This window comes from Manduca sexta, unplaced genomic scaffold, assembly GCF_014839805.1.
Source record: "Manduca sexta isolate Smith_Timp_Sample1 unplaced genomic scaffold, JHU_Msex_v1.0 HiC_scaffold_1738, whole genome shotgun sequence".
In the NCBI taxonomy this organism is placed as follows: domain Eukaryota; kingdom Metazoa; phylum Arthropoda; class Insecta; order Lepidoptera; family Sphingidae; genus Manduca; species Manduca sexta.
Genome location: NW_023592632.1, coordinates 1 through 13774, shown reverse-complemented (window position 1 = coordinate 13774; position 13774 = coordinate 1). Strand labels below are relative to the sequence as shown.

The 13774-nt window shown below is 35.3% G+C and overlaps 1 protein-coding gene across 1 annotated transcript; it reads left to right on the top strand.

Moving 5' to 3' along the window:
• Positions 1-912: 912 nt before the first annotated feature.
• On the top strand, positions 913-13657 carry LOC119191642 (the record flags this gene model as incomplete). Its single annotated transcript, XM_037445530.1, has 5 exons — positions 913-916; positions 1242-1409; positions 3888-4106; positions 9455-9613; positions 13407-13657. Coding segments are annotated over exons 1-5 (801 nt in total), but the record flags the coding sequence as incomplete, so codon positions are not given.
• Positions 13658-13774: the final 117 nt, after the last annotated feature.

The window sequence follows — 13774 nt, the reverse complement described above, 5'->3', positions numbered from 1 at the left end:
TGGCTGTAATTAGAAGCCTGGGCTTCGTATTTCTAGTTGTGAACTACAAAATGACAATGCTATTTAATGAGCGACATCACGGCGGCAAATTAATAGTGAATGTTTGCTAAATTAGATGCAACCGTTTAAATATTATATTGCAGTCGCGAAGGAAGGAATTTTCCAGAAGGGTAGCCGACGCAATTTACAGGTACTATATAGTATATACATATATATACAGGTAATATGCATAAATGAAGTCTGGAAATAGATTTAATTATAATTCGATTTTACATAAATTATGAAAGGGAAGCCGGTAGGAATCGGATTATATGGACCCTTCGCGACAGCTATAGTGCATGCATAGTCAAAATTCGATGACCTACTATTTATCTTATCTTATTTCTTACTAATATTATAAATAGGAGAGTTTGTCACAAAGTTTTAATTGTAAGGCGTTTGGATGCTTGTTAAAAGTAAACTCTGAACGGATTTGAATGTAATTTGGCACACATCTTAGATTAACACATAGCCTACTATTTATCCTGGTAATTTGTTCCCGTGAGTAATAATTTATAAAACGAATAGATGGCACTGGCGTCAGCTAGAGCTATACTGTTTTAAGAACTTTTTAAACGCAAAGACTTGTCACGGACGCATCCGCAAGAAACACCTAGTATTAAAGTAAAAGTTATATCTAATAACACCACAGCCAAAAAATATAATATAGCAACATAAAATGAATCTTGTTTTAAGATTTAAGGAGATTCAATAAATCTTTAGATTATTATAATTTCACTTACCAGACATAAAATTGCCTAAAAGGCTCATGTATTTACAAAGCCATCCTGTTAATCTGAGTTCATTAAGAACCCTTGCTTTACAATGTTGCCGAAAGGCCAAGGGGAAGTAAACTGTAAAAAACATTAAAAAATGGGTTATTTAACATCATCACGCCTTTCCCCTTTTAAGGGAGGCAGGCTGGGTTTACGCAACTGAATAATGACTCGAGAAGCCGCCCATACAGACATTTAACATACCCATATCTCGTAACCTATCGAGTACCTTGTTGTACCCTATTACCATCTATACTTATCAGGGTCTTGTAAATATAGATCCTCAATCGAATTTCATAATAGTTTCCCTTGTCTATATGTATAGATATTATTATAGTAAAGCCGAAACTTACGCATAAATTTTGTTGTCCATAGAATATTCTGCGAATTTCTGTATACACTCTTATTTTTATATATTCTTTACAGATATCAACAAATGTTTAGAGATGTTAAACTTGTCACCGTCAAGTTATCGAAACGTTGACGTCGGCGACCGTACGGGGACAAGCAAGAAGGTCTATTCGAGGAGGCCCTGGTATGCCCCTCCGATAGACCCGGCGGAGATCCTGAGGGAACAGGAACAGTATAATACAGGTGAGAAGGAATTTGAACCTTAAAGTAATAAATTCATTTAGACATTTCAAACTACAACTAGATTGCTCACTTCCACCGTGTGAACTACATTTCCCAATATAAAAGTATGTTTAAAAGTGTTAACAGCCCATATTATGAAATACTTAGTCTGGCCATAAATACTGTTACACTTAATTATAAAAAAATATTACATTTGAATTTCGAATCTGTCATTTTTATACGATTGTTCATTGTGTTTTCTCATTTTGGCGCCAATACATTGTAAAATATTTTGCGATATTAAAATGGTGTGGGGTGATAAAGAGAACCGAATCGCTGTGATAGCATTACACAAAGTAGGTATGGAGCCAAATGCAATTTTTAAAACTCTCCATACACTTGGTATTAGTAAAATGTTTGTGTACCGGGCTATTAATAGGTACAATGAGACCTCCTCTGTTTGTGACAGAAAAGATCTGGCCGTCCACGTAGTGTTCGTACGAAAAAGGTGGTCAAAGCAGTAAGGGAAAGAATTCGAAGAAATCCTGTCCGAAAGCAAAAGATTTTATCTCGGGAAATGAAGATAGCACCTAGAACCATGTCGCGTATTTTAAAAGATGACTTAGGACTTGCAGCCTATAAGAGACGCACTGGCCATTTCTTAACTGATAATTTAAAGAAGAATAGGGTGGTAAAATCGAAACAACTACTGAAGCGGTACGCAAAGGGAGGTCACAGAAAAATTTTGTTTACGGATGAGAAAATTTTTACAATTGAGCAACATTTTAACAAACAAAATGACCGTATTTATGCTCAAAGCTCTAAGGAAGCTTCCCAATTAGTCGACAGAGTGCAACGTGGACATTATCCGACTTCAGTGATGGTTTGGTGGGGTGTTAGCTATGAAGGAGTGACTGAGCCATATTTTTGTGAAAAAGGTATCAAAACATCGGCACAAGTGTATCAAGATACCATTCTTGAGAAGGTAGTTAAGCCCCTTAACATCACCATGTTCAATAACCAAGTATGGTCCTTCCAGCAAGACTCGGCGCCGGGTCATAAAGCTCGGTCCACGCAGTCTTGGTTGGAATCGAACGTTTCGGACTTCATCAGAGCTGAAGACTGGCCGTCGTCTAGTCCCGATCTTAATCCGCTGGATTATGATTTGTGGTCAGTTTAGAGAGTACAGCTTGCTCTAAACGCCATGATAATTTGGAGTCCCTAAAACAATCTATACGATTGGCAGTGAAGAATTTTCCCATGGAAAGAGTGCGTGCTTCTATTGATAACTGGCCTCATCGTTTAAAGGACTGTATTGCAGCCAATGGAGACCACTTCGAATAAGCTTTTTATATTTTTAATTGTTTTATATTTATGTATTAAACTGACACACTGTAAAAGTAATAAATGTTATTTGCAGTTAACAATTTTCTTTTTTCTTTATTACAATATTTATGGCAAGACTAGGTATATGTCTATTCCGTCAGCCATTTGTTCAAATACTTCTTAATACAAAATCTCAAACCGTCGCATGTATAATATTAGTATCATTTTTAATTACAGACTTCATAGTAAATTTGATTGAAAATATAATTAAAATAATTAATAATTTGTGTAATAAACTTAACCATCCATGCCAAGGTTTGTTAGAAAAACTTCGGTTGTCTTAATATTGTTAGAAATTTCATATTGACTACAATATTTCTTAAGAAAAGTTTTCATTAAATCATTTTCGATAAGCGAGATAAATTCTAGTTACAGATTGTTTTAAAAGAAAATATACGTTTTAGGTATATCTGCTTTCATGAAAGAAGTATCAATATTTACTTTTAAGGTTCAAGACATTTTCTATTAATGTTAAAATTTCTAAAACAAGTCGAGAAGCTTCGTGCTCGTCTTTTAAATATCTGAAGATTATTTGTTGATGTAACAATGAGGTCACATTAATTAAATTGCCCTTATTTTTACACAAAGAATAAAAAAATAAAGATACAATTCCAGCGAAGTTTGGTCTGTATGATCGGAAAATCTTTAGAAAAAATTAAATGTTGATCAATCAATAGACGTTTTGTGGCTGATTAGACATCATAACAAAATTTGATATCTTTATACTAAAGAGGATTTAAATGATAGACTCCGATTAAGAATAATATAATTTCGTTTCTATCTCCACTTCAATCGTTTGTAAGTGGGCTCGTAGTTCAATAGGCAATCAATTCAGATCGCTCCGAACCATTACTTGAGATATTTATTTCTACAACTAAAATCTAGATTCTGCCAACTATTCACCTTTTCTTTGCGTACTTATTTACGTTTATTTACTTACCAACTGTTTATTTTGTAAGGAATTAGCTAGAACTTTAATAAAAATTATATATTGACTATTGATGTATTGTTGTGCCATTTAAGTAATAACCATATTATGGACTCTAAAGATTTACTAAATTCAACATCTAGCAAATATAACTCAACGTAAAACATCGCGTTCTTTTAATTTAGATTACGGTCCGGAATACAACACAGGAACCGAAGACGTAAACGACAAGCAGGCTGAAGAATATTATGTTGGACATCAAGATTACGAAGATCCAGTAACCTCAAGGCACGTGGAAGTGTTGGGACAATTAGAGACCTCTTCGGCGAACTCGAAATTTGAGGCAGCGCCTACAGCAACTTCTGTCTCTGAGTTCTCCATTGCTAATGCTGTGAACTTGCGAGGTGAGTACTAGTTACTAAATTATCCTCAAATATATTCTGAACTATGACCATTCTCCAATACAGGATCAACGCAACATACTTCAAGTATGTTATAAAAATCATTTGATTTAATTTTAGAAGACGTTAAGTCTAGGGCATCCAGTTCCGACCAAATTGTACCTATTAGAGAAATCCAAAAGAAATTTTCGGTTTGATTTCTGGATCTGCAGACACACTGACTGTACTGAGTCTTTTATTCATAGTAACAATACACCTGATAGTAAAGCTAGACTAATAAAGGATCTTTTCGCAAGCGCTAAACATAAAACATGATAACCACAAAATAAACTCACTGCTGTGTTTCCAGCGGAAAGTGTCAGAAGTGTGGATAATTAAAAGCTAAAAATATCGTAGAAGTGTAAATAAGCCAAGAAAACGTAATAAAATACCACTAAACATAAAAAAAAACCTCTACTTGATTAAGAACGTACCGTATCGTGAAATAAAAACAAATTACGGCCGTTTCCTTCACAGTATCTTACAAGAAGCATAGCATAAAGTTAAGTAATCAAGTTATACGTCCCTCGAAAGTAAAACTCTAATAACCCAAGAATTTTAGAATATATTAATCTCCTCAAGTGAAAGTCTACAGTTACTAAATTAACATCAATTTCAAACGTTTTAACAGAGTTTATTAAACGAAACCCCGAAAAAGTAAATTTCGGTGGTTTTACTACTATCTTACGAGATCTCAGGTGATTTCGCTTCGTATTTTTATAATTCATTACATTTTAGTACACATTTCTGCGTAGACACCGTCTCCTTTTAATCAAATTTTGATACCTAGTGCTCCGTGGACAATTGCGAAGACATTATTCACGAGGTGACCCAATTAACACGTGACGTGATCAGGACGTGCAGTTGCAACAGCCCAAGCGAGACATCTGAAGGATTAGTTTCCAAGTTGTTTCAAACATGATACGTGCAATGAAAACCGAACGTAAATAAGTTATGAACTATTAAGTACCGTAAATCATTAAACTAAGTTTAGTTTTAGGATGGTTTGAATTTGAAATCTATCTGTGGACTGTATAGTATATAAATTTGTGTACGCATGTTACTTATGAACTCCAAAACTGCTGGAGCGATTTTAAAGAAATTTTATATAATACTTGCTTTTGCTCGCGGCTTCGCCCGCGTGAAGGTGTTTTCCGGGATATTTTTTTTCCCAACTTACTTGATTTGTAACGTTATATTATGACCAAATTACACAATATAATCATTATAAATTGTAGCCTATGTGTTATTCTCATTTATAACCAATATTACTGTAAAGTTTCATCCAAATCCATGCAGTAGTTTTTTCGTGAAAGAGGAAAAAACATACATACATACATACATCTATACATTCATTCTCACAAACTTTCGCATTTATAATATTAGTAGGATTCAGATTAGCCCAACGCTGCAGTCCGTTTCACACCCAACTAGGCTACGGCCGCTTGTAGAATATAATAACGAAAATATTAAAAAGAATCGGTCAGTTCACATTCACACAGAATTCAAATCCGCAAATGGACTAATTTCTAAACTAAAGCTAAAAGTTGTTAATAAACCAACAGACATTCTCGCCGAAATAAACAACCAACTGACGCGATAGGGGCGTACCCCTGAATTAATGTAAATGTTTGGATGGCCTGCTAATATATACAGTCTAGGTCTAAGAATGACGCTCATATAACGCGAGTGTCTAGGAATTTACATAGTAAAAGGAATTTCTGTAACTTATGTGTTTTGTTATGCGTTGTAGTAAATAAAGTTGATTGCGTCTTTTGCTAAAGTAATCACTTAGTGTTACAGTAATTGTACAAAACAAAATGTCTACGGCTCGTTTTCGTTATTTTGCGTCATATGCCTCTTAGCTAGTAGAAATATAATATAATTTAGGAATAGCCTATTTGCATGTAGGTACACTACCTTAAATTATTTATAAGACATATTTAAATGCGGTTTTAAAATTAAACTTTTCTCCCGATGCGACATTTCGATTGCAGCCTTCATGGTCACGGTGAACTGTTGGTTGTCCCAAAAATCAAAGTAACATTTTAAAATTATGCAATATTATAATTTTTTTAGCTGTTGACGGTCCGATCTTTGCAAAATGAACTTAGAATCTTTTTTAAGTGACAAAAAGTAACGAAAGTAATGCTCCATGCACGTCTTTCAATTAAATATTTATCAAGCTGAACAAATAATTACTTCAACTGTAAAAACAGTAATTGAAACGTTAATCGCAAAGTATCTACGTTGGCTTTGAATTAATAACCGAATGCATAATTGTAAATTGAATACCGCTAATGTGTGGCAACTTTAAAGCGCTTATTTTGCAACTTATTTTTACCCAGACATAAACTAGCAAATAAAAAATAGTCTTAAGTACTACCTATCTACGGGAGGTAACGAGAGTAAAAGGGGCGTTCCCGCTGTCCCACAGCAAAATTCATAGAATCAGTTTTATAAGTCTTAAAGGTAAGCCGATAGAAATCGTGTTATATGAACCCTTGCTACTAATACACTCAAAGCGTCGGCGAGTCAACTAGATTTACGGTAAATTTGCTTATAGCCTAACTGATCCTAACTTAATTTCAATATTCATATCCAGAAATGAGGAATTGCTTGTAATATGGTTTCATCGTGTCCGCGATTCATTAATGGAAAATAATAACCAAATGACCCCATAAAAGTCGCAGGAGATCGCCGGATACGGGCCGCTTACTATAGGTCATCTGGACATCTTCGAGGCCCATGATCAGCAGTGGACTTCCTGCGGCTGATGATAATGATAATGAATAGCCAAATTGTCAAGCGCAAGGGCATCCACTTTATGTATTTTCCATGACGTGTTAACTACCTCGATTGCGTAATTGTATTACGTTTGGGATACGAAACTACTCTGAGGTCTCGTTTCGAATCCTGGGTCGGGCAGTGTATTAGTCTGGAGTATGAAATTTATGCCAGATATGGCAATAGACCCGCCTCCTATCATTTCATCGGATGGAACACACTTCACGTCCATGGGTTCCCTGGTTGCACCACTGCCTACCGCTTCGAGGATAAAAACTTGATATGTGTTTTTTTGTTGAAAGACAGTCGTTTAAGGCACGAATGTGAAATATAGACTGGAAAACGATGAAGAGGGGCAGTGGTGTTGGTCTTAGGCGAGTTTTTCTCATCACACTTATTCATGATGAATGTTCTCCAATCAAGCAAGTAAATCAACCACTGTAGAATAGTTAGCTTGAACTTATTTAGTCTATTTAAGAAGCTAGCTTATTAGATACGATATATTTAAAATATAGAAAAATTAATTGAAATTCGTTCGCATGAAGTAAATAAGATATGTACCTACCTTTCAACAATGATATTACACAGAAGAAATTCTATTGTTTTTCGGTTTAAACATTCCAAACTCTTTGGGGTCTCGTTGGTATGTGATCTATACGAAAGACTAATGACATTTGATAAAATTCATGTCATTTTATAAAATCTAGAAATTTCCTTTATTGTCCGTTTCCATATTAGGATCATAACATATGTCCATAAACGTGCGGATGTAATGAAGCTCGTAAAAATGTTCGTCTCGTCTCATATTCCGTGCCATTAACTCGGAATGTATGGGTTCCTTTTAGTATTTATGTACGTGGTGAAATTCCACTTCCAAGGAAATATTGAATAGTATTGAGGTCACCATACCTACGATTGCTTTCATATATGAAGTATATTTAAATATAGTCAAGACTACAGAAAAACTAATTTCAATAATAATAATAATATCAGCCCTGTATTATATACTTGCCCACTGCTGAGCACGGGCCTCCTCTACTACTGAGAGGGATTAGGCCTTAGTCCACCACGCGACGATAGCCTAGTTGGGTATGGAACGGTCTGCCGAGACGAATGTCCGCAGGTTCAAATCCCAAGGGCACACACCTCTGACTTTTCTAAAAAATCATGTGTGTATTCTTTGTGAATTTATCGTTCGCTTTAACGGTGAAGGAAAACATCGTGAGGAAACCTGCACATCTGAGAAGTTCTCTATAGGAATTTCGAAGTTGTGTGAAGTCTACCAATCCGCACTAGGCCAATTTCAATATCAGATGGTAATTCGTATAGACGGAATTTTTAATACATAACAATTATTTTTATTATACGCGGACGCCATAGTCACCTCACTGCACTTGAGAGTAAGTGACTCAGATGGTAATTCGTTTAGACGGGACTTTAATACATAAGCAAATTAAAAAGTTTTGAAAATAAGCCACATGATTTCTAATAATTCCGAAACTATTTTGAAATACGCTGTACGCTGTACTATACGGTGGACGCTGGATGAGGAGAGCGGAGGACCGAACAGCGTGGCGCGCTTTAGGGAGGCCTATGTTCAGCAGTGGACAGCTGTAGGCTGATGATGATGATGATGATGATGATTTTGAAATAAATATTTTAATGAATATTTCAATTTTCGATCGCATTCTTAATAAATATTCCATGTCATATAAAGGGCTCATTCATGTTACATTTTATTCGACTGTTTTCGTAGTTGTGGCAATTTCACAGTAGATAAATTTTATTTTTATAACAGCAATGCAGCAGATATAGTATCAAATATAAACACTCATAGTTTATGATGTTTTAATCTATTTTGTTGGCCATAGGTCAAAATGGAGCGATAAACTATAAATATCAGTTAGAATTTAATTGTTAAGGTATAAATATACTTTGGTATTACAGTGGGACCAACACCTGAACTCAGCATAGCGTAACACTGCATATTATGCGCTGGTCACTAAAACATTTATTACATGTTGAGTCTTGTAATGCTTATTAATAAGGTTCAGTTTGCGGAACACCTAGTTTTTACTGGTGGCGGTCGCTCATATGTGAGTCCGCCTGGGTAGGTACCAAGGCATTGTCTATTTCTGCCGTCAAGAAGCAGTGTGTAGTCACTGTTGCGTTTCGGTTTGAAGGACATTGTAGCCAGTGTAAGTACTGGGCATAATAAGACTTAACATCTCATGTCTCAGGATGGCGAGTGCAGTGGAATACCAAGCAATACTTTGTAATTCAAGGTGTTGGATGGTGTTTCTTCTGTTTATGCGCAGTCGTATCGTTTACCATCAGATGAAGGGCAAGTTTCGTCATTGAAAGCAATAAAAAACTAGCTCCAACATTTTATACAACTTTCATATGAGAAATTTTAACAGCGAAAGAAATTGCAACGAGCATCAAAATGTTCATGCTACAGTCGTCCAAATTCGCTAAAACATTACTACAAGCATAATAAATAACAAATCTTTCTTTGCAAACAGAAGCAGTGCTGGTGGCATTGGGAGGAGCGAGCGCTGCGCTGGTTCTTCTGATCGTGATGGCTGGTGTGTTCGTGGCTCGCAGACGCAAGAATAGCCCCCCCCGCCCCTCTCCACCGATACTGGTCTACCCCCGCACGACATCTCCGCACCGTGTTACATGTAAGTTCTTTATTTTGTTGTCAGGAAACATTATCATCAGTCATCAACTGTAAAAGTAATAAAACATAACAATAACATCAGCCCTATATTATATACTGTGGGCTACTATGGCGATCACATAATATTTACAGATCATAAATGAATTAGTATATACACACATTTTTTATACTTGCTAAGCAATAAAGTGGGTGCCCTAGTTTCGCCTCTGCATACCTTCGGGGATAAATGCGTGATGTTATGTATGTATCTATGCTAAGCAAAGCGACCCCACTGTACCTGACGGTAAGTGGAATGAGGTCCAATAGAATTTCGATTGACGATTAAAAATCTACACTAGCTATAAATCGCCACAAAGTGAGAATGTCGGTGAAGCGAATTACACTAACTCATAAGTGAGATCTTACGTATACCATACTTATTGGTATTGGGCAGCAAAGATTTCGATAGTCACCTTACCTAAAGCATCCCTGTTTTTATTTTTTGTAAAAAATGTGCACAGTAATGGTAAGTTTGACTGTTACCGTCAGTTAGGAACTGGTCGTATGAAATTGAAAGTTACAGCAACAGTAATTATACAATATTTCTAGACAAGTTTAAAGTGTTTGAATGGAACAAATTCGGTATACAGCGTCTCAAAGTACGCTAAATACGTGTTAAAGCGTTTGAACCTCTAACCTATTTACTTGATATCTCCGGAAATTATATATCCAGTGAGCGTTACTGAAACCTGTTGCATGGAAACCGTAGTAAAGTTTTGATATATTAGTAACCAGATAATTGGTCGTGTTTATATTACGAACGATAATTGTTTATGTAGAGTTCTTGATAGTTTATTCATTTAGGAAATATATGCTATGGAGTAGTGAGCCCAAATGCGGTTCTATCGATATGAATATCCATATAATATAAAAGTCTATAATATATATCGTAACGTTAAGTGTACAGCTCAATATTAGAATTCATTTTATATCTCAATATCAAGTTGAATATACAAAACATAAATTCACGCCTTTATCCGCGAAGCATTAGGCACATCAGTTCAACAAACTTTGCCGAATATCCTTCCGTCTCATTATGAGATGGGTGATGCCATTGATTCTTATCCAGACCAATTTAGGCAACTCTATTTCAAATAGAAATGAATATACAATTTTTTGCTGACTAAAAGACTTCATAGGTATATAAATAAACTATAAATTATGAGTATTTCTCCAAACAAATATACGCAACGTAATAGTATATATGAAATATTTTAAATTTTCATACATAATGTTATTTTAATCAAATAATACAATAAGTATTAAGACCAAAAAAAAAAAAAAGATGAGACTAAATGTTTTTAACATTTCCTAAAAACTTTTCGTTATGTACATTGTACATTTATTTTATAAATACTCATATCAATGGACACATATAATAAGGTTACTTAAAAGTTACGACACAGAACTTTCCAAGGACAAAGTTTAGTTATAAAACTAGCCTCATTCGTCCCCCATCAGACCAATTGATAACAAGCATTAGCTTCTAACGCAATTCCCTCATTGTTACAGGAGAAGTTTTCTCTTAAACTTTTCTCACAGATGCGACGCCTACATTATCAACACAGACAGATCCTTATTGTTTACTTGAAGGTATTTTTACTCATTGACAACAAAGGATAATGTATTAGAAAACATTTTGATTATTTTTTATTGGTTTGAATGACGAGACGAGCTTGTCGTTCGAATGATTGTAAGCGATACGACCGCACATAAACAGTAGAAACATCATCCAACACACTGCGCTATTCGATACTGTGACCATGCTTGTAACGTCTCAGGAAAAACAATATTGGTATGTATAATGATTTCTTATGTTTACTGAATGTAAGACATTAAAATAATACTATCTTACGGATTTTATCGCGGTTTTATATTATAATTTTCTCCCGACCTTTCGAAGACTTTCCAGCCTTCTTGGTCACGGAGCGGACTGAGGTGGTGTTAATCCGAAGAGTCCGTTACAATATATACCTACATTTTACAATTATATATATTTTTTAATTTTAGCTGTTGGTGCCCGATCTACGCAGAATGAGCTCACAGTATCTTGAAATCACAGTTTATTTTAACAATATTTGCATTTAAAAATATGACACGTTGCTAGCACGGTCCTATGATCATGATACTATTATCAAAAGGTGTAATGGGCAGACTCCTCTATAGATCTCGGCTTCCATAGCTATGTCGGAAAAAGGTCTTACGAAATTTATTTATTTTAAACCACAGAAAGTTTTTTAGCGTAAATTAAAAGACGCAATTAATATTAATCAAATGCAAATACCTTCAAGGTAACCTACTTTGTAGAGACAAGAGTTTTATCCGAGACGTGACCACGGATCGGCGATGCCCGTTTTCTTTATAACGTTAAAATTAAATATTAATTGTTAAATAAATGGAGAAGCAGAGAGCCGTTTAACTTTTATAGTACAAACTGGGTCTTGTTAATCCAAATTTGTAATGGCTTCGGTGGTCTAGTTGGGTTGTAGCTTGTAGACTGCTAGGTCTTGGATTCGATTAATAGGTGGATATATATATACAAGATACGCAAATGTAATCTCACTAATTAAAGTCATGGATAGTACTTGTTGTAATAACAGTAAAAAAATAATACATATTATATTGTTTTACAGCAATTTTCATCTGATATTATTATAAATTATTACCATTTTGGATTTCCAATATAGCGGAAATTAGTTATTATTAGTTATTATTAGTACTTATAGCTAGTATCGTCGCCTAATGTATCTACTTATTTTCAAAAATCTAATTTATAAATTACAGTGAAATTTACGAGTTTAAAAAAATCTACATCTAAATGTCTACTGCTAATATTTCCTTCATATTTTGCAAATCTATACTAATATTACAAAGAGGAAAAGTTTATTCGTTTGTTTATAAGTTTGTAGGGCTAATCTCTGGAACTACTGAATCAATTTTGAAATTTTTTTTACCTTTGGGAAGCTACATTACTCCTGAGTGCTATACGCTATACTCAGGAAAATATAAAGCGAGACTTCTATTCCGAAAAACCCTTTTCACGTGGAAGGAGCCACGGGAATAAATATCATCATACTATACATTATACTATCCGTAAAAAAGTGTTTTCTAGGTATTTTTTTTCGGAGATAAGGTTTTGGTTGTTGGCCGCACTGCACGTGTTTTATTTAGCTCCGTATTTAAAATCGTTAAACTGGTTAAAAGAAGTGTATTACTCCAAAACTTTATATTGACTGAAAGTGTAAAAAATAATCTTTCTTGTGATATAATCACCAAAAGTGAAGTGCATTAGCAAATTATTAGCTATTTAAAATTAAAATCCTCAAGCAACGCTTCGCATGGCAACGGGTGCCTCGCCGCGCTGAGTCATCGCATTCCAGCGCTCGAGTTGCAAGCCCCCGCCGCGCTGCACCCCCGCACCATTCTTTCGTCGCTCATCAAGTTTGTCGCTTTTAATAACTTAAAATAATAACAATTAAAGGTGTTAACACTGACGCTTTTAATAAAACACGCTTTGGCTTGGGGTTTTTCACTGCTATCTCTAACAATAAAAGCTATAAGGGTACCACCGATCAATATGGTAAAAAATTGCACAGCCTGTAGCAAGACCATAAGAATTAACCAGCTAATTAACTGCTGCAAATGCAACTCTTGCTTCCATCTTTTATGCGTCAATATGTCAAATCATAGCAAGGTAACAGAAGATATAAAACTCAGTTGGGTTTGTTCGACATGTCGCCACAAATCGCCTACAGGTGATAAGTCTGAGTTGCTCCAAACACAATCGCCTCATAATGCCTCTACTAACGATATACCCAGTAGCAACATCTGCCCAAAGAAAAGCTCAGTGCCTTCCTCGGCCAACACAACTACAGCAGCGGAAGTACTGCTCGGTCTGACAGAAGAAATTAAACTTTTACGAGAGGACATGGGCGAACTCAAAAACCAATTTAAATCACTAACTGACTTACTAACTAACTGCAACAATCGGCTAGATAGATATGAGGTAAATCTAGGTATCGCCGAAACAAAAATCCGTACCCTGGAGGAACGTGAGACTAAAGTGGCACACCTCAACGAGACAATAACACAGCTCCAAGATCAACTAAATCACAAGCCCAAG